This window comes from Electrona antarctica (assembly GCF_951216825.1).
Source record: "Electrona antarctica genome assembly, chromosome: 13".
NCBI lineage: Eukaryota > Metazoa > Chordata > Actinopteri > Myctophiformes > Myctophidae > Electrona > Electrona antarctica.
Window position 1 is genome coordinate 36,817,645 of NC_136794.1, and position 26,557 is coordinate 36,844,201.

At 42.3% G+C, this 26,557-nt stretch overlaps 1 protein-coding gene across 1 annotated transcript in view; it reads right to left on the bottom strand.

The window, feature by feature from the left end:
* Positions 1–26,213, bottom strand: part of LOC306934710 (uncharacterized protein) — a 69,781-nt gene extending 43,568 nt beyond the window's left edge. The window contains exon 1 of the mRNA XM_079517402.1: positions 25,947–26,213. Coding sequence (XP_079373528.1) covers positions 25,947–26,040 — 94 coding nt within the window. The 5' untranslated portion in view covers positions 26,041–26,213. The remainder of the gene's footprint in view (positions 1–25,946) is intronic.
* Between the last annotated feature and the right edge of the window lie 344 nt (positions 26,214–26,557).

Sequence of the window (26,557 nt, forward strand, 5' to 3'; positions counted from 1 at the left end):
CTCAGTGTTCATTTAACTCTGTACAAACAGAACCAAATTAACCGTTAATTATGGAATGGATGTGCAACTCTGTGAGTGTCTATGGACACATGGGTTAAATGAACACTCAGGATTTGACAGTGCAGACGAGGTACCAAATGGACCCTTACGGATGTGTAACTCTGAGAGTCTCCAGATGGATTTTTAAAGGGTCCATTTGTTTCCATGTGGACACTCTCAGAGTTAAATAACCACTCAGGATTTGACAGTGCAGGAGGAGTGTGTGGGTAGGGGGGTTCACTTCGTTCACTTTTTCCCTCCTTTCAGCTAAGGTTCCGTGCTTTTCCGCAGACGTGCGTTTAATTGTGATGGTGGCGAAAAGGCATGCAGCCCTCTCTGTGGTCGGCGGCCCTGATCCGGATTTTCCACTAGTCAGCTAACGGGGGCAGACAGACAGTTTCCTCTCCTAGGTTTTAAAACACGGGAGTCTGGTACTCTCCGACATGACTCAACGGAGGAGGCTCTCCTCCTGTTTTTCTCATTCAGTGCAGCCCGGCTGCTCGCTCGCCAGACACCCACGAGATAATGCTGGACCGCAACACCTCCGGCAATCATTGCACACATCTCGCAACAGTGTGGAAAGACCTGGGGGGAGGATGAAAAAAAATAGCCATGGGATTATCTCGATCTGGCAGATGCAGAATAGAGAAGGGAAAAGAAAAGAGGATAGTTTATAGATTTTCCCTGGCTCATATGGAAACATACTGTGTTTGGGGAGTAGCGGTTGTAGCCAGAAGTCGAGGGGTTAGAAAATGACCTTATGGAAACAATGACTCATTTTAGCTAAAGCTTGCCATTTTTTAAAGTAAAGAAAAAAACTAAATACTAAACTAAAAAACTATGACCACATAGACCCCCCCCCAATCTGAGTGACAAGCCATTTCTCAGAATGTTTAAAAAATGCCCAGAAAAACAATGCCCACAGAATGCGTTTATTAAATGATATCACATCTGAATCCATTTCGTCTCTGTCTCCGTCCAGAGCAGTGTGTCATTCCACTGAGACCAGCGTGCCCCGGTTGACTGACACGGCTAATTCCACAAGGAACAACAGGCTGGTTTTCTGAGCCCAGATGCAGATGAGTTACAGCTGCAGTGCTGACGGGTGGCTTTGAGGCAGCTGTGCCGTGCGTTTCTGCTCTCAGATCCCCTGGGTGACACAGCCAGACGTAAATCTTCGCTCACCTCTGACCCAACCTGTAATTGGTTCACTGATGAAGCAATTCACAAGGCCCTGTTCTCTCACAAAACAACTGTCGAGATCTTCTCAGCCATCTCAGTCCGGTGCATGGCGTTCCGAAGGGTCAAATACAAGGGCAACGACAAGCCCCCTTTATTGGCCTTCTTGTCAGTATAGCACTTCAAAGGCGACTCAACAACCTATGATTATCTGTCATCCTGTCCTGTGTGCTTTGGTTTTAATGATTGACTTAAAGACTTGACTTACTTGGTGGGGGGGACTCAAAACCAGTGATTCTCAATGTTTCTTTAATTTCAAGGACCCCTAATTTGATATGCATTAGGCCACAGGCACTTATTTGATACTTATATAATAATTTTGCTCCTCTGGGACGGGACCCCAATCTATGCTGTAGAGAGAGTATTATTTGTAAGTTTGAACCACTCTTGGAGTTACAGACCCATATGGTTTCTATCATAGTTTAGCTGGGGACCCCTTAGCTGGATTCTACCCACTCAAGGACCCCTTCAGCTCCCTGGACCTCAAATTGAGAACCACTGCTCCGAACCATTCATGGAGCCCTGCCTCTTTAATATTCTGACCTCATGGAGAAAGGGGTGCGTGCGTGCGTGCGTGCGCGTGTGTGTGCATGCGTGCGTGCGCGCGCGTGTCTCTGTCTCGGGGGGTGTTGTACTCTGGTTCAAACACGTTCCTCACCTTGGCTTCCATAAACAAAGCCACGCATCTCTCCAGGGGAAGCGGTAGGTAGCTCGGGCCAGGAAAAGTTGAAATGGATAAGTAGCATGCTGACTACATGTCTAGGCTTCTCCCCCTGTCCGTCTCCGACGTGGGGGCTTCCTCCAGGAGAAACGACCACAGTCGTGATATGTTCCTATCCCATGTTCCCCCGTGGGAGGCTTGCGGCTGTCCAAAATTGCACATCCCCCCCACCTCCCCCAACCTCTGTCTTAATCTTCTCTCTGTGCCTCTCTCTCTCTCTCTCTCTCTCTTCTGCTGCCTGGATTTTTGAGTGGTGTAAACCACTCCTACGACTGGCTTTGTTAGTCTGTGCTCAAAAAATGAGCATGGTTGCTACGGTCACCCAGTTCACACGGGTGTGATTTCATTACGTCAGCCATTACGTCAGATCAGAGCTGATCAGGCTACAGTATATAATACCTTACACCACTCAGTTCACACGGGTGTGATTTTTACTAGTGCATTATGTATATACTCTGTAGGTTATAATAAAATATTGATTTGAATTATTTCTATAAAACATAAATAACAAAAATATCAGATCCACAAGCACAATGTGCACTTGTACAGCACATCTGCTGTTTGTTTGTTTGAAATGTTTTAAGAGTCTAAAATAGTTAGACGTTCAGGAGTTTCGCCAGATTGGCAGGAATAACATAGAATACACAGCCTTATGTCTATGTGTTATTAGATGTCATTGACTGGCATATACAGGACTTAAATGATTGTGATTAGCCTATAATGAGTAGCCTAAATTAGAGATCCCACTTGGTCTTTACCCCGGCACTGATCAAACAACCCTTTAATGTCATTATGTCATAATGGAAAATGTTCTTCCCACACTATTATAGACTCATTGCGGACTACAAGACAAAACAGGCATTCTGGGAGCTTCTGAAGTGAATAGATCTGTAATCAGACATTTCCAAAACCACAAGCGCCGACGGAACGTTGCAGTAACGAGGCTGCTGTACACATAGATAATGATCATTCACTACAATGTTTTTTTACACTGTACACCATCGCTCAGAACGCTACAGTGTCTACAACAGTGGTGTAAAGTAACTAAGTACATTTACTTAAGTAAAGTACAATTTTACCAACCTTTACCAATCTTGCCAACGTTTCTCGAGTTACTTGGATTACACACATACATACATACAGAGACTAGGTGCATGTATAGATAGATTTGAAAATGGCACATTTTGCACAGTGACTGTACTTTCTACTTGATGCCAATACTGCATTTTGAATTCTGGACTTTTACTTGTAACAGAGTAGTTCTACATTGCAGTATTCCCATTACAATCAGAACTGCAGCCTCACTCCCAATCTTCCGCCGTAGTCTGAAAACCCACCTCTTCAGACTCCATCATGGCCTGTAGCACTTGCCCTAGCCCCGACGACCTTACAGGCATATGCAAAAGCTCAACTTATGTAACTTAAAGCATTTTATGTAGTTAGATAGCATTTTATACAGACTTAGCATTTTATGTAGACTGCACTAGAATAGCATTTTATGTAGACATAGCACTTATATATGTACAGTTTCATTATATAGATATTCCACTGTTACATTCTTACCTTACGCATGTTTTGATTGATTGAAGAATTTATTAACAGTTTGCAGAATTACAGTACATTTCAAGCACAAACTCAATACAAAGGCTGTTAACTGAGTGGACGACCCAATTAAGCATTACACTTGTTTCCAATAGGGTCCACCATGTTCAAACCATGTATCATGTTTCATGATAACTACTTGTTATGTATGTGATGTATTGCCATGCTTTTTTGTTCTTGCTTAATGTAAGTCGCTCTGGATTAGGAAATGCTTAAATTGTAATTGTAGTATTGATACTTTTACTTAGTAAAACAATTGAGTGCTTTTCCCACCACCGGTCTACAAAGCAGAAGTACAACAGAACAACAACAAGCTCTCACTTTGCTGGCCCCATGACACCAGAATCCAAAGGTTGAACAAGGGCAACCATGTGTTCCTTGTTTGGGCATGCCATGAGCTTGCTAAAGATTCACTTGAGAAACATTTTTGCAGTTGAGAGAATACACAACATCTATCAAAGTTTGATGACAAAGAGGAACACTATATAGAAACAAGTACCATTTAGTCTTACTGAAAACATTCCAATATTTTCTTGAATGGTTAAATGAAGGTAAAATAAAACAACAACAATTTGTGGCACTGTAATGGCAGTAATTCTCAAACTGTTTAAACTCAAGGACCGCCACATCATGTTTGATGTTGACAAATTGCTACTGTATATATGGTACCCCAATCTGCTCTGTAAAATCCTCAGGGTTAAGTTAACTCGTTGTGTGTGTGTGCAAATATACACATATGCAGATCCATGATTGTCCATTGGATCCTAACAATCATTTAGCTGGGGACCCCCTGGAACCGGCACAAGGACCCCTGGGAGTCCCCATACCCCATGGTGAGTGTGGTTCCACACATGGTTACACCTAGGTTACTCTGCAACCACTCTGGCTAGCAGCATGGTTTTAGTTTTTCTTCACTGTTTTTTCAACTTTCAATAAATTACAACCTACAGACCACAACAGACAGCCACGTTGGTTCTATAACATGTCATTTCATGCTGTCATAACACACTTTGCTCTAAACACTGGAAGAAGGGGGGTTGAAGATCAAAGTGAATCATCCATCTTCCTGTTAAAATCCTTAATCCTTAACCCATTGCGGTACACTTTATGTTTCAAAGACTATAATCAGTTTCATTTAACTGAAAGTGGCCATGATGGTGTAGTTTTACACTGTTTATTATTTATACCCAGAAATGCAAGGTACGTAACGTGACTTTCAAGTTGGCAAGCTGAGCATGTGATGCAATATCACTTCCAGGCCAGCACAAAGACGAAAATCACACCCGTGTGAAGTGAGTGGTGCAACACCGTGGGGGTACCCTGGGTCCTAACACCACCAAGTGTCACTGTTGTGCAGCCTAACACACACACACACACACACACACACACACACACACACACACACACACACACACACACACACACACACACACACGTCACACACACACATAACATACACAAAGAGGTCAGGGAGGAGAGCCAGTACAGTACAGTACAGTACAGCACAAGTAGGCTACAGTACAGCACTCACTTCAGACGGGTCTGATTTTTCAGTGACAAATGGATACGTGTCTACTGTCTACATAAAAAAGATGAAAAAAAAAACGTTTGTCCGGAATCTGTTTAACTGCTTTGAAAGAATTGTTACAAATACCCTTGTACTGAGAAATGAGTGCACACAAAAAGTACCAATATAGTAGTAGTATAATGATACTACTACTACTACTACTACTATTAATCAATTCCTACCCTTTTGCATAATCACATATAATACACAGCACAGCACACGAGTGTACCTCGTCACATTGTTTGGAACCACTAAATACTATTGAGCTGGAACCCACACATCACTGGTTCACCGTACATAGTACATTTACTACATTATGTAATTTGTCATGCAATGTAAGCACAGGAGCCGTTGCGGTGGCTGGGGGTGGCAGGTGTGAACGGTTATAATTGAATTTGCCACAAATCTGATTGCTTACATTTCCATGTATGTGAAACCTAATTGCAGGTACAGGACGGGCGTGTGAAAAATTGGTATTCAGCTTTCTCGAGTGTGTCTGTTTGATTTGCAACCGTATCGCAACACAGCGTCTTCTGGCTGAACATCAAACATGTGGTATTCATATCCTCTCAGGTTAGGTCCAGAACTCACTGATCTGTCCACGCAAAACATGTTGACACACTTTGCTCTCACGTGCACTAGCTCCCTCCCGTCACCTCAAAGTGAATGGCTGCAAGATATACCTGCAACTTTATTTTTTATTTTTTTAATTGCCAGCATACTATCTCTATACTCCATCAAAATATAGTCATCCTCTATAGATATGATAGATTTATCTCAATAATCACATTAATAATCTAATCTTACAGTCAAACATGCATGTCCATGTTGACCAATATATTGACTTTTGATTTAATGCACCATTTCTCATGTGCATTCATATAAGCATCCACTCCACATATACATATCTGTAAGTAAAATCAACGCACGAAGGGACGGAAAATGGTTGACATCAAGCATTCCAGTTAGGCAGAGCATGAGCGTTAACATATACAAGGGTCATGGCGCCCCAGAGTTTTACATCAACTAAGCACATAGCCAGATGTGAAAGAATAAACGCTGGAGTCGCCACACAGGGGAAAGCTGTTTCCACTGCATTGTGCACACACCGGGACAAAATCTATTATTTCAGCTCTGTGCATTCGTCATGAATATATACGGTAGTGCACCATGATTCATACGCAGTGAGATTACAGTCTTTCATCGTGACAAGAGAGAACATTATAGCCCGGAGCACGACAGATCTAACTAGACTGAAACGGTGCTCGGGTGATTGTGTTCGTACTTGTTCTTCAATTTCACAGTTTTAGCATTTTTGGCTTTGGTCCAAATTTGACGCTGTGCAATATCAGTGCAACGTATTCTATCCACGTCCACATTGCTGGTTATTAACATCCCCCATTATGCATTCGTAATGACCAACAGGTGCTCATTATGCATTCTAGTTGAATCTATAAATTACTATTACATGTCCCTCATAATTGATAATGAATTGATCTACAGCAGGGGTGCCCAAAAGGTAGATTGCGATCTACCAGTAGATCACAAAGGCTGTGCAGGTAGATCACATGACATGCCCCTAAAACATATATAATTTAAATTAAAAAATATATAATTTGGCATCTGACACTTGAATTGAATTGAGGTGACTTGATTGATTGACATAAAAAATGACCTATTAAGCCACAATGGAATATTTGTTTTCAAGAGTGTTGAGCACAGACATCAGTAGCATTACAAAGTTAGACATACAACAACTATTTCCATTTCTTACATTTGTTTTTTACTATTTTCAGCAATGAGATCATACTTCTTTGTGGGTAGATCTTGTTGAGCTGGTCATTTTTAAAGTAGCTCTTAAGTCAAAAAAGTCTGGGCACCCCTGATCTACAGCATCTGCAATGTGTTGTTCATGCATGCAAGGACCACAGGGTGGTCCCTCAGTCTTGCACACACAAGTCTAATGTCCGCCAGGCATGAAGGATGACGGCACAACCACTCTGCCAGATAATAATTCAACCTGATGAGTTGACAACTTTCTTCAACTTTTTTACTTACAGAACATGAACATGGATATAAAATGTACCAGGGTTTTGCTGTGCCCCAGAAAAGGAAAACCGCCTAGAACCATATCGCAAACAGTACACTGACGACCTGGTTATAGAGATAGCTGGCAGTCATCATCATCAATGTTTAATATTCAGTTATACTCAGGGCTTAAAGTTCTCAGTCCTGAGGATTCCATAGGGGTCATTTAATGAGATCAGTGCAGATTTGCAAAAAATCTTCAGTTGGGATTCTTTTTAGCTTTAAGCCCTGTATACTGCATGCCACGAAAGCAGTGGGTGAAAAGCACATCCATTAAGTAGATCAGAAAATGGTCAAACTCACAAGCCGAACACTAAGGCTTGATGCTAGACAGAGTGGGGCAAACTGCAGGAAAGAATGCAAGGCCTGTGTTGTCCGGCATGTTGGCTGTACCTCGCAGCAGAGCTGAACACATCTGCTTAACTTTTCAAGTGCAGGCCTATGTGTTGGCCTGCTTTCTGCCTATATTTCTGTCTGTTTGTCTCTTTCCGCTCTTTGATTAGATTCTTAACGGAGGAACGCAATCCCAGATAAAGGTTGCACTGTTGAGCTATCCCTGAAAGATCCACTGTAAAACCTAAGTTACATTATTTATTTCATCATCACTGTGTCTGTGTAGCTTGAAGACATAAATTAATCTTCAACAAAAGGAACAAAAGGTAAATTAGCTCTAACTCAAACTGTACCCCAAAGGGAAGAATTCATGTTTATGAAGTGTTCATACAAGAACATTTTTATCCCACGATTTTTGCAACCCATTTTTTTCCACCCAGTGCCAATTGTCTACTCTAGTGTAATCCTGGGCGCTACACTCCTTCTGCCAACCTGGGGAGAGCAACAAACCATTGTTTCCTTCAATGCATGAGTCCAAGCCGCTTCTTTTCACCTGACGGGGGAGTTTCCCCGGTTGGAGCTAGCGCGTGGGAGGAATACGTTATTCCAACCAGTTCCTTTCATCTCCATCAGGCACCCCGGCTGGCCAGGCGGAGGCAGTTTAGAGACCAGGATTACTAAAGACATTTCTTAAGCACTATTGTGTCGAGTTGCCCAGGGATTCCAATAATGCACTGCCTTGCCTGCTACATCAGCTTAAAATGGCAGCCAGATGGTTTGTAACATTCAAATGAGGTTTTAGATTACCAAATGGATCTGTTTCTTATTATCTTATTAGGCAAGGCTATGTCTTGATTATAAACACCTGTTGGTCTTTTGACGCAATATCTTTGCAGTCTGTACCAGAGGACAAGGTTCCACAGATTCTCCTCGGTGACCATCACTTGTCAGAATGATTTCTTAATGAGAACTCTTCATTCAAAGTGTTTGGAACACAGCAATTCTGAACTACAACTTCAGGCTCACCCAAAGGCCAAAGAACACTTAACCACTTCAATTCTATTGACCGAGGTCCCCCGAGAACTCTATACTAGGTCCACTTTTCCCTCGACACCAAATCTCCTCACCCGCGTGCGACGTGTTGTGAGCTTGTATTTTGGCTATTTTTAACAAATGTCTGCCCCAGAATAGAGACACTAGGTTTGAAACCTAGTGTCTACAAAAATACGCAGTTACTACCGAATCGTAACAGTATAGGCTCAAGCTTTCATGACATTTATTTTCATAGATTTGTTTTATGACCTCATTTACACCCAAACAACCTGAAATGTGAACATTCAGTGGATTTTCTGTGTGCTGAGGTGTTCTGAAGCCTTTTGAGCTGCGATGAAAAAATAACAATTTGCCACCACTGTGAGTTGACAAGGCGGGATTAGTGGACGGTGACATCACTGTCCACGGGCAAATGAGAGCACATTTTTAGGCTAATTATTCAGAAAACCCCAGACCACAGAAAATCCACAGAATGTTCAAAGTTCAGGTATATAAAAAGTCCCCAGATCTTTAATAGTCTGATCTGGAGCACACCTCTCAAGAAGGCTGAGTGTCCATTTCCATTGGAGAGCATGCAGTCATGGATCTGACTCACTAAAGCCATGAGATGAAACGCACGTGTTGGATCATTATCGTTCTTTCCAAGGGGAGGGGGTTTGCGTTTTATATATAAGTTGAGAGGAACACCCAACCCCCACCCCAAGGCACATGAGATTTACTGCCAACACATTTAGTTTGACCCTCTTGCTACAGGAACCAAAGGATGCCACAGCCTCTCTGTGTCTTTTGCATGCACACTCACACACACGCAGTGCATGTACGCGCACACATGTTGGTTTTGCTATACTTGGGAGTTATTATAGTTGCCTTTAAAAGAATATATGCCATTTTAACACTATACCTAAATCTTGGGGCTCACTCTGGGGGCTCACACAAGCACGATTATACAACAGGTCGTTTCGAGGAAGCAATCTGATTGGTTGAAATAGCTATCTAGCCGTGCTTTAACGAGGATGATGGAACGCCGGGCCCCTAATGAAAACATAAAAATCAGTTGTGGAGAGTCTCGCACAGCAGCCGGCTGAGTAGCTAGACTAGCGTTTTCATGGGACATTTTCTGTCGTAATGGCTACATCTGACAATTATGATTATTTATTCTCAAATATCTTAGTTATAATGAAATTGAGTTGAAGTGGTTTTTTTAAGAGTAACTGTTGTATAATCGCAATATTACACTTGAGGGTGTGCGTTACCGTCCTTAATGGCACTTCTGCGCTACAGAACACAGGCGTGCCAATTTCTCTTTCAAGAAAATAGTCCTCTGTTTCTCAAATACTACTAAACGTGTAGACATTTGGCCATCACAAGTACCTTATCATATATACATTAGAGCCGGTAACATGTGAGCAAACATTTCGTGCGCAGTTCAGTTCGGCAAGTCATAGACCGTGACGCATGCTGAGCAAGCGGAAGCGCTGCCTATGCCCATGCTCTGCAGCCGGCCACGATACGTCACCAACACTACCCGTGTGTTTTGAACCCAGCTCCGTGGTTTTACGCGATGGCCCGATAATGTACACGGAGCAGCGGACACACAACATTCACGGAGCAAAAACAACACAGAAAACAACAACATACAGTTCCTGCCCAGCATGGAAAGCACACGGTCAGTGGGCACAGACAAAGTGTCTCACTCGGATCCCACTGCGACACATTTGTGGCGTTAGACGTGAGACCCGTAGAGCTTCTAGTAGTAATACAATGTCGTACACGTACACACGCACACATGTACGCACGCACGCACGCATGCATGCATGCACACGCGCACACACACTCTCCTTGTAGTCTAAACTGTATATACTGTGACTTTTCACCCTCAAAATTCTTCTTTTACTCTCTCATTCTCTCTCTCCTCACCTTTCCTATGTTTTGTCTTTCTCATATATCTCTGAATGTCACACTCTCCCCCGCTCATTCCTTTTGTGGTTCTTCAAAAAGCGTGCAGAGTGGATGCAGCTGGTCAGGCAGCGGCGTTGCATTGCATCATGTAACGGAGCTGCCTGCCCTCCAGGCAGAGCAACGGATGTGTGCCATAAATATTTACAGTTTCCACTGGACCACAGATTGTGGAGCCACAGTTTCATCCTTCAATTCACGCTCTTTCACATTGTACAGTTTAGGAGCTAACCACTTTCAACCTGGCCTCGCCATTTTGGGCATGTCATTATAGGCAAAGATTGTCAAACATAATCTACGTGTCGTATTGTGAGGTTGTAGATGGGCTATATTCACTGTACAACAAAGTATACAGTATGCGAACAAGAAGGCACTGGAGCAGCTCAGACGATTTAGGCCCTTATTTTATTATATCAGGGTGCAGGTAAAAAGTGACAACGTTTCGATGTGTAAGTTACATCTTCGTCAGGTCAAGACCTGGCGAAGATGTAATTGTTAATTGTTATATGTCCTGCTCCTGAGATGCACCAGACTGGCCCGCTATAGGCTAGAGGCGCGGCTGGAACTCCCTTCTAAAGTATACAGTATATATAGGGCTGAAGTTGTTTAGATTACTCATGATGGCCACATTAGAAACAGCTACTTATGAATGCAAAGGTTCAAAGGCAAAGAGAATGTAACAAATATCTTTGTCCTTGGAATATATAAATATTTTGCTCATGCAGAGCAGCTCATAGTCAGAACAGTGAGGGATTCCCCTGTTTAATTCATGTCATGTGACAGGATTTAGTATACTGGAGTTGTACAATACAAAATGTCTCTAACAGTCCAAAAATAGGCTATTATCAACCGTGCCAATGCAATATCTTTGCAGAGGTGCTTGGAAGACAGCAACAGGATCTTGTTAGGGAAAAACGAAAATCTTCATTCAACGTTTTTGCTGCCATATAACCTTCTCAAGCAATGGAAACTGTGACCTATTGCCAGAAGAGCTCCATACATCAGCTACTCTCCAAAGTATTATGTATTCTCCAAGTGTTTTATTCTTCCCAGGTACTCTGCTGCAACATACTGTATCATACTGTACGCTTGGACTGCAGCCCAGATGGTCAAGCTATCTACTGTACATGTCCAGGAGTTCTCTCAGCATTCTAACTTTGATGCATGGATAAAGCCATATCCTGCGCTTAATTCCCTCATCCTCTCCTGGTACAAAGCACACACAGCATTCCTTAGAAACAGCAATTTGCTATACTACATGCTGTGACTAAACGAGTACAAACGATCGCATCGAGAGTGTTTTGGCTACATCAAGCTACTTCAGCCACATCCGGTCCGTCGCTAAATGTGCTCCGCTGCTATAAATCGCTGGGCGCTTTGATTTAATTGATTAAATAACCCCGGGCGTTCGGGGTGTTAACCATTCCTGCTTGAAATCGCAATACCATTCATTTGTGCGGAGTCAGGACCCTGTTAATGCATTGTTGGTTGCGGGAGTACAGCGTTGACAGACAACCCCTTCAGCCAATCAGCGTGACAAAAAAACTGACGTCATCTTCAGTCTCCAATCAGTGAATGACACTAGCCTGGAACACGGAACCTGATTGGATCCAAAATATGGACCATGCATGGTTGACCAGCTCAGTGGCCTTGTGGTTAGAGTGTCCGCCCTGAGACTGGGAGGTCGGGGTTCGATCCCCGGCCGGGTCATACCAAAGACTCTAAAAATGGGACCCAGTGCCTCCCTGCTTGACACTCAGCATCAAGGGTTGGATTGAGGGTAAGTCCCTGCGACATACTAGCGTCATGTCCAGGGGGTGTACTTGTACATCAAGCTGCCTCACGCTACAGAAACAGGAGATAGGCTCCTGCCCTATGGGCCTCATGGCTCGGCAAGGCTACTTACTTACTTACTTATGGTTGATTCGTGGGGGTAACAAAAAAGTGATCTCCAGTCTCCAATAATAATATTGTTCATTTGGAAGAGTATGACACCACTCCTCTCTATGTAACATTACTTGTTAGTCCTAATGCGGTCATTGTATCGAGTATCAAGTAGTACTTCGCTACTAATTAGAAGACAGACATAGATTTTTTTCTTTATTACTTTTATGGCATGGCCCCAACTTATCGCTGCTTGCAGCTGAATGTCATATGAATTCATAGTATTAATAGTTGATTGAGAGGACTATCGACAAAGGCAATAAGCATGGATATGTGTGTATGGAACGGGACATAATCCTGACAGCCAGGACATGATGTGAGTACAGAGAATAGCTAGAGAGCAGACCGTGGGGCCCCTTCCCGGCACAGTGACATCACTCTGAGCCTTTAGCCCCCCGGGGGAACTGACAGGATTTATCACTTTCTCTTTGCTGAATGCAGCCCTTGAAGTTTACAGCAACCCTACATCTTTGTCAAAGCTGGAGACAGACACACGGAGTGAGAGAGGGGAGAGTGAGTTGATAGGGTCAAAAGGACACTACTGTGATGGACTTTCCAATCCACACATACCTCTCGCTTCATTGGACATAGGTAATTGGACGGCAAAGGCGACATATAGTGGTGGGGTGAGATATTTATTTGACAAAATGCATACTTAGCCACTTAAATTTAGGACCACTTCACCACTTTTCACCCTATCTTCATAATTGGTCCTCACTAATGTTCATGATAAAATAGCAAAACAAAAATCTACTTGGTCTCATAGGAGGGCTGTGGGCAGTTCAGAAACCCATCCACCAGCGACATTATCGTTAGGCAGAATATTTTTTAAACAACATTATTGTTTTTTTAATATTCAGATTTGAATTGTCGTGAGAACGATGGGTTCCATTTTCGCATTGCAACTTTTCAGGAATAGAAAGCCTGCAGTTTCTTTTAGCTTGGATTCCCCATCGATGATGTCACTGGTGGACGGGTGGGTTTCTGAACTGCCCACAGCCCTCCTATGAGACACAGACTGAGTAGAAAACAAATTGTGCTATTTTATCATGATCATTAGTGAGGACCAATTATATGAAGATAGGTTGAAAAATGGCATTTAAAGTCTACACTTTGTTGACCGGGGTCCACCAGGGGTCTATACTTGTCCCCCCCAAGCATGCTCACAGTGTGAGCATGCTTGTAGATCTGCAAATGTTTGCCTATTCTTGACATGGCATTCTTGAATCTTGACATGCCCACAATAGGGAGGATAGGCTTCATGTGGTTAAACACATTTTGTATCTGTGAAAAGGATAAAACACAATGAATCTCGAGAGCTAATTTTCCAGCCTGATAGACAGACGTTTTTTCCTTCTGTTTTATTTTATTTTTTATTTATTTTTCCTTTTATTTTTACTTGATTGTACCACAGACAACTGAAAAATGCAGACTGGAGTTGCACAGTTATCTGAGGGAGGGAAGTGCATACATGCCTAAATCACTTGATCTAATCTGATGTTTTTGGATCAAATGCAGTTTTAATTTAATTTAAGATATTTAAGATACATGTGACCCGATGAGGAATGAGAGCCTTGTGACATTTTGATACCAAACTGCACTTTCAAATCTTGATAGAAAACCACCACAGAGAAGAGGAAATTACCATTCACATCCAGTTTTAACTGTACAATTTGGCACTAAAACACTATGGTGTACTTCCTTACACAGTATGATTTTTCCTCTGGATCGCCTTCTTGCATTAATCTTCCACTGCCAAGAGAATAGGAACATTTCTTGGCAGATTTGTTTGCGGGATTGTTTGCTGAAAGCCCACCTTTCTACTGTATTAGCAGTCATTGCATAGTTGTTTGACATGTCATGGACAGCTGCGGAAGCTGGAATCAATATCTTCCAAAAGACAAAATCCCGTCGAAGGACAGAATAGAAGCAAACACTGACCTATTTAATAACTGACCCCATTTCAGTGATAAACCTGCATGTCCTAATTTAATGTCTCAGTAAGAGTGTTGTGGTTTCGTTCTATGTTAGCTCTCCATCTTCAACCACTGCTAAAAAAAAACATGCTGACTCTTGCAGTGATTGAAATGTTTTGAGCTTTTAAAGGCGCCAGTGCACTTTTTTACAATTTACTAGAAACTAGATGAGAAGACACAGCACAATATCCCGTGTTATCCCATTTCAAAAAGAGCAGTCGATGCCAAAGCTTAAAGGGACAAACTGTCCTAGCCCAGGTCACCTCGCCGGAACCGGCCTGGCCCCCTGGGCGCGTTCCTGCGGGTCTGTCAGTTCCGGGGACTCCCACACGGAGTTGCACCACTTACTTCACACAGGTGTGATTTTTACTTTAAAAACTTTCATTCTGCATAATGAGTAGGCCTACTTTCTACTTTTGGTACTTCAAGTACAATTGCCAATACTTTTATACTTTTACTCAAGCACTTTTTGCATTCCGGACTTCTACTTGTGACAGAGTACTTCTATATGACAGTATTTATACTTTTACTTAAGTAAAACATTTGAGTACTTTTTCCACCACTGGTTGTACTCTCACAGACTGGTTGTACTCTCACACATGCAAGACTTCACTGTGTACAATGACTTTTTGATATCAGTAAACACAGCAGCATGACTGCATGTTTTGATAAGGTAAGCCCAGGCACACACACAGATAACACCACATTACCAAAACTAGATGCTCTCCATTCAGCTAAACAAAGAGGCAAAAAGGCTGCAGACCTCCATGGAAATATCATTCACACGTTTTCACCACTTCTGCTCAACACGCCCCAAGATGTTTGCACAGTGCACCCCAATGCCAAGCACATCTTCAGAACAGGAGACACGCACGCACGCACGCACGTACGCACACACACAGACACACACGCACGCACAAAAACCATAGCATCTTCCCCTGTCTGTTTGAAGCATTCGCCTGCAATCACAATAATCACCCAGGACATTAAAAGAAAGTTACAACCCCAAGCCCAAACACATGCTCTTCCAGAGGAAATTCCAGTTTGACAGAACTTCCTGTGTTGGGAGATAGACCAGTCTGTTGGGATGGGAGGGGGGGGGGAGAAGGAGAAGGAGAGAGAGAGTGAGTCACTGGCATGATGCAGAGTTGTGGGCTATACCCCCTCCCCCCACACGCACGCACACGAGCGTACACACACACACACACACACACACACACACACACCCCTTGTCTGGAAAAGGAGTATTGGCTGTAGAGTCAAAACTGTTTTTTTTTTTTTTCTTTTTTTTACTGCTCTGTGCTTTTTTTGCAGAAAGACATGCATGCATTTCATCCAGACATGACGCACTTACATTTTAGGATTTGTTTCTGAGATAGAAGACATCTACATTGTTATAGAAACAAGCCTCTCACAGATTCCAAAGTACATTTTTGATTATTAAAATAAGTAATCGACCTTATTCACAAAGCCACTGAGGCTATGAAATATGGTGGATCCAGCTCTGTATGTCATACATCACATACAAACTGTAGAAGTGAAGAGCTTGAGTAAGGGGTTGGCTTTAGTAACACACACACACACACACACACACACACACACACACACACACACACACACACACACACACACACACACACACACACACACACACACACACACACACACACACACACACACACACACACACACACACACACACCAGTCCACTATAAATCTCTGGTTCTGTTGGTCATTACGACTAGGCTAGACTCTATGTAATGGAATATGATATGTAATGGAAGGATATATGAGATAAAATGGAATTATAGCCTTTTCTCATCATTCTACCCTATTATTTGCTTCTTGACCCCCTTCCCGGAACTCAAAACTAAAAGGGGGATGTGAGATTAAGACACAATCAGGCTGCAGCCCTTAAGAGGTCTGCTTTAGTCCAGTTTAAATGCAGAACAGAGACATGAGACCTGACGTCCTCATTAATCACTTCAAGCTATTGCTAAGCCTGATATGTTTAGTTGTTGATTTGATGCTGTCTTGGCTGATGAAGTTAAGCCCATGCAGGCAGAACATGTAAATTGTGTATCCAGCGCAGCAATTAGAAGGTAATGCAGCAGACTATTGTTTCTTCAGCAAAACTCATACGGCTCTGCTTTAATCCCAATGTTTGGATATTATGTTTTATGTTTTGTAAAGAAAAAGCTAAGAGTTTATATTCAGTTGCAACCATGTGGATACAATTTTAAGGGCAAGCAGACCATGTACAACTTTGACAACATCCTGGTGTGTCATCTTGCAAAAGTTTAAATTCTTCGTTAAGACTGAGTCCTTAACGGTCTTTGCTGGCGATGTTGTGCACTACAAAGCAAATAAGCACAATTAAAGTACCACTGGCAGGGTGTGGAATACTTTATTTGATGAATCCGCCTTGAAACAAAACAGCCAAATCCATTAGTATGATGGCTAACAAAAGCAATTATATGTGGCAGTGAACTACTTGAACTAATAGCATCCCTATTCTCAGCATCGATGGGCTATTTTCAACAAAGCAATTTGGTACAGAGGGGGAAAAAAGGAGAGGGCCTTGAGTAGATCCCTGGGGGACTCTGGTCAGTGAAATATTTTCAGTGGGGTTTAAGTGGTTAATGGTTAATGATGCCAGTTCGTTTCATTTGACCAGTGCCCCTCTCCCCTCAGCACACCCTGTAGCAAATTTCTCCATTTGGTGAAATCATCAGACAGACAGTAGCCATGACTCACTGAAAACATGCAGACATTTCCACATCCCATTGGCCTGCTTTACTGTGTGGCCGTTTGTTAGACGTTGACTGGACGTTGAGCACGTTGGTGGGTGGACGGGCACAGAGTGGTATTGTGTCGAAAGAATCAATGCACCCTTCTCTCTCTGCCGAGGAACTTATTTCCATACCGGACATGATATTAAGCAATTAACCACATGAACCTTCTCATCCCTATTCTGGACCCTGGCGAACATTTTATGAACTTTCGGCGAACATTCTGTGAAAATAGCCGATCCACAAGCTGAGCTTGTAGATTGGTTATTGTTTTATTTATATATTTTTTAATATTTTATATTTCATTGAATCAACTGTCGTGAAAAAAAGAAAATAGACATCTACAGTACAAGCACACAATGTGCCACATCGCGATGCGTTGCAGCTTGTTGATGGATACATTTAAAAAGCCTATAATAAATGGGAATTGTATTAAATTACCAAATGCTAATATATATATATATATATATATAATATTTAATGGATTTGTTCAATTGATGTTGAACTCACTATGCAACCAATGATTTATTTTTTAATTTTTTTACGTTCTGTATTTGAATTTCTCTCATATCATGTGGCCCTCTCTCACATATGCTACACTGATCAAACAAACGGACACTCGTTCCTTTCCACAAGTTTCCTTCCTCAGAAAACAAAGTTGAATTTCAATGCATATTTGACATGTTCACACACAGAGTCAAATCAGACCATTTCACACTGGAGCAGGAGGCAGCATGCCAAAGCCTCGAGCCACAGTCCTATACTTTTCAACACGTTTGGTTTGCTGAATGCCTCAAAGCAGTGGTTTTCAACCTTTTTCATATCAAGGCCCATTACATATTCAGCATTTGAGCCACGCACGGACCACCATTTGATGATTTAGCCTCGCGGATCCAAAACTAAATAATATTGTGTTGTTGTTGGATACGATTTGATGTTGTTACCATAGGAGAGACAACAGGCAAACGTTAAAATAACAATTGTTTTACATTCTCTAATTGTATAGACAATTTTTTTCTTGTAAATTAAATACAGATGTTTAACAATAACTTAGAGTTATTGGACGGGTCCATTTGGTTTAATTTTATACATACTGGTTGAAAACCACTGCTTCAAAGCTCTCTGCAACATTATGACTGTGGCTAGGCTGAAATGTATCTGCTCTGCACACAGTGTGAGATTAATTGTGGGGGATATTTCAACGAGCATGACGCCATATACCCTCTGCTCAGTGGTGGAAAGTAACTAACTACATCTACTTAAGTACTGTACTTAAGTACAATTTTTAGGTATTTGTTCTTTACTTGAGTAATTCCAATTTTCAATACTTTTACTTGTACTCCCCTACTTCTCGGATCAAAATATTGAAATCAGACATTCTGCATGATGAGTACTTTTACTTTTCGTACTTTAAGTACATTTTGATGTCAATACTTTTGTACGGTACTTTTTCTCAAAATGTATTCTGAATTCTGGACTTATACTTGTAACGGAGTATTTCTACATTGCAGTATTGATATACTTTTACTTAAGTAATAACTTTGAGTACTTTTTCCACCACTGTCTCTGCTAAAAGCTGGCTGTGTCGTGCGGTGGCGACTCCAACACTGCATGTGTTGAAGATCACTTTGAGGGAACTCAAAATTGTTCTTCAGGAACATGAACCTCTTGGAGAATGGCCATTGGTTGTACTAGGGAAAATAGTTAGTACATTTATTGTACGACACGTTTTATTTTTCTGGGCATTATCACTGAGTTCAAGTGAAGCGACGGCAAAAACCATCAAACACCCAAGAGAAGGAATCTAAGCACTTGGCACTGGTCCAAGGAATTCAGAGGCATGTGGTCCAACTCAGTACAGGCGTCATGCACAAGCAACACATGGCGGTGCCGCGGTAGGACATCATTCGAGAAATACCTTGCTTCATCTACTCTATAGTATGCTCTATAATAAAACAAAAATGGAGCGTGTCCTGTAGGCTATGAAATAAATACAATTAGACGTTCCAATTTTGAGTTATCTAGCAGTGGAGTGAAACAATGTAGCTTCAATGCAGTTTTCGTGTGGCAAGGTTTGGGTGGCCAAGGTGCCCAAGAACATGTCGGCAGAAAAAAAAGATTTATATTATTATTACAAAACATCCATTGACCACTTCAGCCCTATTTCGGCCATTTGAAAATAGAAGATCTACAAGGTCGCAATGTGAATTGTGTGAGCTTGTAGATCTGTGAGCTTGTAGATCTGCTATTTTCATAAGATGTTTAAACATTTGAAAACTTGACATTCTGCATAATGAGTACTTTTCTACTTTTGGTAGTTTAAGTAAATTTTTATACCAATACTTTTGTACTTTTACTCAAGTGAAGTTTGAATACCAAACTTTTACTTGTAACGGAGAAATTCTACATTGCAGTATTGATACGTTTGCTTAAGTAGAACATGTGAGTACTTTTTCCACCACTGGACTTAGCCCACACTAAGCCATTTCAGTGTGCTGCTTACAAGGTATTTTACCATTAAGTCAATCAGCTGTCCAACAAGTTTTTAAGGATGGAAACGTATATGAGACCACATTGCTGCCCCTGTCACCCACCATAACCTTTAGTGCTACTTGTTCAACCCTCGACAGCTATAATATATACATCTAGCTACAACTTAGAATTTAGGTTTGACCAAAGGCTGCAATTATGGCTGCCATGCATCGTTTTGTGGCATTTAAACAAGTTGGGCCTCTGTGTAACTTTACTCTCAAGGCTATTGTCACATTTTGAAGTGGGTAATGTTACGTACTGTATGACTTCATGGAGCCTCATAGTTTTAATTTACTAATATTAAAATGGTGTTCATTTGAAAAAAACAGGAGACTGATACCGCTGAGTCATTACCTGGCTGAAAGCACTTCACCACGTAGAAAGTGCGAGTCCCAAATTGGACGTAACGTCTTGCAAAACTGGAGGATTTAATGCAATTACTACAGCAGCCTTTGAAATGATCACCAGGGGAGAGACGGAGAACACGCTCCGAGGGACTGCAACGTTATACTAAGGCCTGCCAGCCTACAGTGGATAAGCTCAAGAGGCCAAAAGTCTTCACCCAGTTCTGCCGAAAAACCACAACCAGCTGTGTCAACACCCCCCAAAGCTGTGCGGGCTGTCAGGCACCAGCGAGGGTCTCTCAATAGCATCTTAATGTACCACCATGATAATCATTGTCTCATTTACTGTATGAGAGCCACTGCTATTGGTAAATGTATAATGTGATCAAGTGTAACTTTGGACCAAGATCACTTAGTTTTGATTGACTTCAGACAATTTTAACCATTAGACTCTGGCCCATTTTACGGGTCAATAGAGAGAGACATTTACTGGACATGTGTGGACGTTGAATTTACATGTATTGTCATTCGTGAACACTGAGGATATTCTCTGACACTATAGCACAGGGGTGTCCAAAGAGCGGCCCGCGGGCCAAATGCGGCCCTGGGACGAATTTTATATAGCCCACAGCTTCATACCTGAATTGTATTATGAACGGCCCCCGAACAGTATAGTATGGGACATTTTTACATTAAAGTTTTTTAACCTTGGCAATTCCCGGTTTGAACACCCCTGCTATAGCCTGTTATCCCAGTACTATTCTACTAATCTTGGAGGTTTGTTCTCATTTGGGAAACTCGATGCGTTCATCAGCATCTTGGACTGAAACATGTGGTTTGCATCCTTGTCCTGTGATCCAAGACAGGTTGAGTGGATGACAGAGCAACTTTGGAAGGAAGTGCCATTCAGGGACCAGGAGAACTGTCAGGAGGGCCCTTAATTGCATGGTATTCCAGACAGATAGTTGGTTAGCTCGAAACTACAGAGGCGTGTGCCGCGGGTGCACAGGAGACATGGTATTCCCACGAGCACGTATAGGGCAAGATAGGATTCTGTAAACTCCACATCCTGTCACTCTGTGTGCAGATTCACCCTAAAGAGACACTGGCACACCATGCCTTACATCAGCCATTTTAACTTCTTCCTCCCCTTCCAGCTCTTGCAGAGTCCAAGCCTCGTTTTAATATTCTCCAAATACTGCCAAAGCAACTATTTTAACATCTGGAAGTCATCCCCCACCACCCCCACCCGCCCCCACCCACCCCAAGCCTCCCATTTGCTGACTGCAATGATTTGGTTTATAAGTGGTTCCCATGGAGCGGTCCTCACAGGCGTGAGCCGCATTAAAAGCTCCATCTGCCTGTGCCATCGAGTCACGTTGGGTTCAGTCAGTGCCACCACGCGGGCTATTGGGCCAGACAACCACTAACTCTGTAGAACCCGCGGCCGGAGCGCATCAAAGGTGCAACCCAATACAATGTACTGTACAATCTGGTGAGCCAGAACTTCAGAAGAGGCGTGTAAACCAAGTCATAGCTCAAAAATGCAGCATGTGTTTCTAATCAGTGGCCGTCTGCGGACCTGGTTGAATTCACATGTTTGGACATTTCGGCTCTAGTAGAAAACAGCCCATTGCATACGATGTCAGTGATGTGGCAGCGGCAACTGGAACTAATTTGTGAGTTAGGAGGAGTGACCTCTTACAGGTTTGTTGACTCGTAGCGGCGAATACTTGTTCCTTGGTCACAAGTTCCGATGTGAGCTGGGGGAAAATGTTGGAGTTGACTTAATCCTCAGGCCATGATAAATATCTTCAAATCAGGCACTGGAGGAAAAGGTGACTAAAGTAAGAGCATTCATTTGAAAAGAAGACGCAAAAAGCCTAAACAAAAGAGTGTTTGGTCTCTTTGATGTACGGTGCTAAGTGGCATCTTTGAAGAAGCTTTACAGCGTTAGTTAGTCTGTGGGACGGGAGTGCGGCTGTCCCATACACACACACACACACACACACACACATGTCTGTAGTGCACGTGCACTGTACACTCAAACACATACAGTTTAATATTCCATGGGTTAAATACTGGGCAAAGACTGCCGTTTTTTGTTTTTGGAGTCAATGGTCATCTGCCAGTTCATTTCCCCCTTCATGTTCACAGACCTGAACCTTACTCCACATCTTGACTTGCACACACTGCACCTTCCACTGCTGGTATTGTATTGTTTTTGGGCCAGCAGGGGCTCTACTGTACCCTCGTCTGAAACATATTTTGTGTCAGACAGTGGCGTTTGGCAGTGGTGGAAAAAGTACTCAATTGTTTTTACTTAAGTAAAAGTATCAATACTGCAATGTAGAACTACAAGTACAAATCCAGAATTCAAAATGTACTTGAGAAAAAGTACAAAAGTATTGATATCAAAATGTACTTTACAAAAATAGAAAGTACTCATTATGCAGAATGTCCCACTTTACGTTTTCAAATATATGAACATCTTCGGCTATTTTCAAATTTGCCGAAATGTATATAGGGCTGCAGAGGTTAATGTATGTTTTGTAATAATAATCAATCTACAAAGTTGTACAATACAAAACTAAAGTTGTACGATACAATATTTCCCCCTGAAATCTAGTATAGTAGAAGTAAAAGTATTGGAAATTGGAATTACTCAAGTAAAGTACAAATACCTCAAAATTGTACTAGTACAGTACTTGAGTTAATGTACTTAGTTACTTTTCACCACTGTTTGACAGTGACGTTTGGCATTGCTAATTAAACCTCAGTAACTTATCGTATCTTCTACCTTCTTGTCTTGAACTCCTCCTGTGAATATAAACCCTCTAGCACATGTGCATGCATAGGGCATTTACTCAGAACCGTACAACGTATTCATCACCGTCCGGGATCTTCAACTTTAGTTCTGAACATGTTTCCAGTCATCAACCACAGGTTCCTCAGAGAAGGAAAATAACCTCACGACCCTTCGCCACAACTTTCTGCTGTCTTTTTCCCTCCACGTTTTTAAGAACCGTAAAATATTACTGCTATGTTCCAAGTTTCTGGAGACAGTGTGTCTGCTTGCAATTACTCACTTTCATCAACATTCAACCACACTCAATTTGAAGTAACAATTTTCCATATAAAAGTCTCAATTAAATACAGAAACACTGGTAATTGTAGATGTGGGCTTATAGTACAATACTGCATTGCTTGTCCAAGTTTCAACTATTCTGAAGCTTTGCAGGAGGAAACGTTTGAGAAGTTTGGAAATGCAAAATGATATTCTGAATTGTGGGTGTGGCTTGATTTATTCTGTGATGGTAAAATCTCATACCAAGTGTGTGGCTTTTTTAACAACTTTTATCCTGGCATGCCTATTTTGGGCTTTAGTTTTCTAATAGCTGATCTACAAGCTCACAACTTGTCAACATGTAAGCTTGCAGGCTGGCTATTTTCACAACACGATTGTCTGTTGAAGTATAAAGTAGGTTTTAAGTGGTTAAATCAAATAACTGGTGAGCAGAAAGCACGTCTAAGTGCCTCCGAACATCTACAAGTTAAACATAAGAGTCCATATCGCTGCCATATTGCTAGTGTATTCTGTAAGCTTGCTGTGTGGTACAGAGATGTAACTGTAATAACCAAGCAAAACACACAAAAGCACATTGTCTTTCTTCTGTAGTGCTGGCAAACCACATGTTCCCTTTGGTCTACAACAAAAGCCACCAACTTTCCACGCTTGTCTGTACTGCAAACTATTCTGTGACCACGGATATGAGACTGCAAGATGTCTGAGCTCTGTTTCACATGAACAAATATGGACAGGGAGCCAGTTCCCCTTCTATGGGGTGGAGGAATGAATGATGGCAATAATGCCTCTACCACGGTTAGACCATGAGCCCTAGAGTATAGACAGAGTTACGCAAACTCCGTTCACTTCATGGGGCCAGTCCAATGGCGGCTCTTCTATATAGACTTCTATTGGTTTGTCCCTATTTGAAGGCTTCAAATAGGGACAACCGGAAGTTCACAGAATGCATTGGAGTCTATGGGCTCACACGAGTACATTAACCACGTGACCGTGCTGTTTTCTGCCCCCTCAATATCGCAACTCTTCTAATGGATGACTCTGGGTTAGACCAACCCTGGAAAAATAAACTAAATGGTGTCTCTTTCAACTTATTAAACCTGGCGTTCCTATTTTGGCCATTTCATTGTATGTGAAACATTTATCGACTTTTCAGAAATGGCCAAAAAAATTAAAATAACAAATCAACAATTATGTGAGGCAGTCATAGGTATAACACATGGCATACGTGATTAATAACAGCATTAAGTAAAAAAAAAAAAGCCACATAACTGTAAATACCTGTCTCTCAATGTTAGAGTAAAAGCTCTATCAAGTGTCATAATAAAAACAAAATACTCAAAGCAATACAATTGCACAACTGCACAGACAATATTATTGCATCAGCATTGTTGAGGGTCCTCGTAAAATATGTTTGGAGCCCTTTCTGACATTAACCACAAGGTGGCGCTCTCTGTGATGCCAACACATGTGAACTTGAAGTGATCCCCCCCCTACCCCCCACCACCCGAAGAAATTACAAACAAAATGCATTCCTATACCAGTGATGAAATGAAAGCAACACTGATTTGTTCCCGATGGACTAACAGGCAAAAAAGAAAAACGATGCCATTACTGGTACTCAAAAAGAAAAGGGAAAACAGAGGCCCCCTAAAATGAATGTTCCACTACCCATACCCTCTCAGCCCTGAGCCCATGACATCATCCTCTGACATCACTGTGGATAAAACACTGAAAGCGGGAAGTGTGTGTGTGGGGTGGGGGGGAAGGAGCATAGCTCAACTAAAACAAGGTGCTGAGGTGCTCCATCCATGGGCGTTGCCAGCTCCTCTGGGACAACCTACAGTGTAATGTACCACCAATAGGCTATGCATGTGTGACTCAGACACCCCCAGACCCCCATGCCCCCCCCCCCGCCATGTCTCTTCACATCTGCACTGGATTAACATGCAGGCCGTGTTCCCTCAAAGACGCGTGAGCGAGCTCCAGTGTCGAAATGCTTTGGGCAGATGTACACGTTGAGGGATGTTAGTTAGTAACACTCAACCAGGTCTGGGCCACAATGTGCCAGGGCTTAAAGAAGAGCTGCTGGGGTGCCTTGTCTCTCCGCTGCACATTTTTAGTGCCTGAGGGTGACCTCACTGGCAAAACACTGACAGATGTGCCCATTGCCGCTTCCCTGACAGCACGACTTGTTTGTCTCTTATAACTCTTGTTCTGAAACTGGAAACAGTCCACTCAAAAGTATATGAGAGAGAGACAGAGACGGAGAGAGAGAGAGAGCTGCCTTTCATGTTCAATACTGTGATAACGTTATCATCCATCTATACACAGACGGCAGAAGAAATCAAGTTATCATGTACAGTACAGAAGAAGAATTCCCTCCCCTCTGAGGAGGAATGCGTCTTGAGAGAAACAACCAATGCCTGGTTATCTAGTTAAAATCATATTTCCATCGGTAAGCAGGAGCAGTACGCCTAAAAAAAAAAATCCGGTTAATTGATTTAAATAATCTGGCCAATGGGGGATGTTGTCAGTTATGCCAAACGGCTGCACCATGAGAGCAGAAGACAAAAGTACAACAAGCTCACGTTCACAGCTAGTCATCAACCCTAACCTTTTGTCCCTATCAGGCAACTAGGTGTTAAAACAAACAAGCGAGGGGGTTTACTTACCACTGTTCCCAGCGTCTTGGCATTTTACAATCAAAACCTGAGCCACAGAGACCAGCAGGAAAAGTAAAGTCCTTAAATGCACGAAGCCCATCATGTCTATAATAAAGACATGAGCCTTCCTTGTGTCCAAAGCAGGGAGGAAAAAGGGATGAAAAAGGGATGAAAAAAAAAAAGGTCAGGTTATCACTGTTCCACCATGAAGCCAAGAGTGCCTCTCCTTGTAAGCAAGCAACCAGACCCAGCCCAGACTGCGCGAGTGCCTTCTTTTGTGTATGTGTGTGTGCGTGTGTGTGTGTGGAGCATGTAGTTACAGCTTTAAATGAGAAGAATGCTGGTGAGCCAAATCTTCCTCCCCCTTTTGTCAGCCCTCTCCCATAACCATCCCCTCACAGGCCTTTGTGGCTGTGGGAGAACTACACCCATGTTCACAAGTTCTCATACTTTCCAGCAATTCGTTTCGCCTGTTCGGTTATCTCCAAACTGAACCTACGCTACTATCTAAATTGGAACGTCGGATGACATGCAACTGATAAGGAAACAAGAAAGGACTTTTTCTGTTTTCTACTGTCACTGCTTTTTTCCTTATTTTTTTGCTGTTCCTCAGTAGTGGT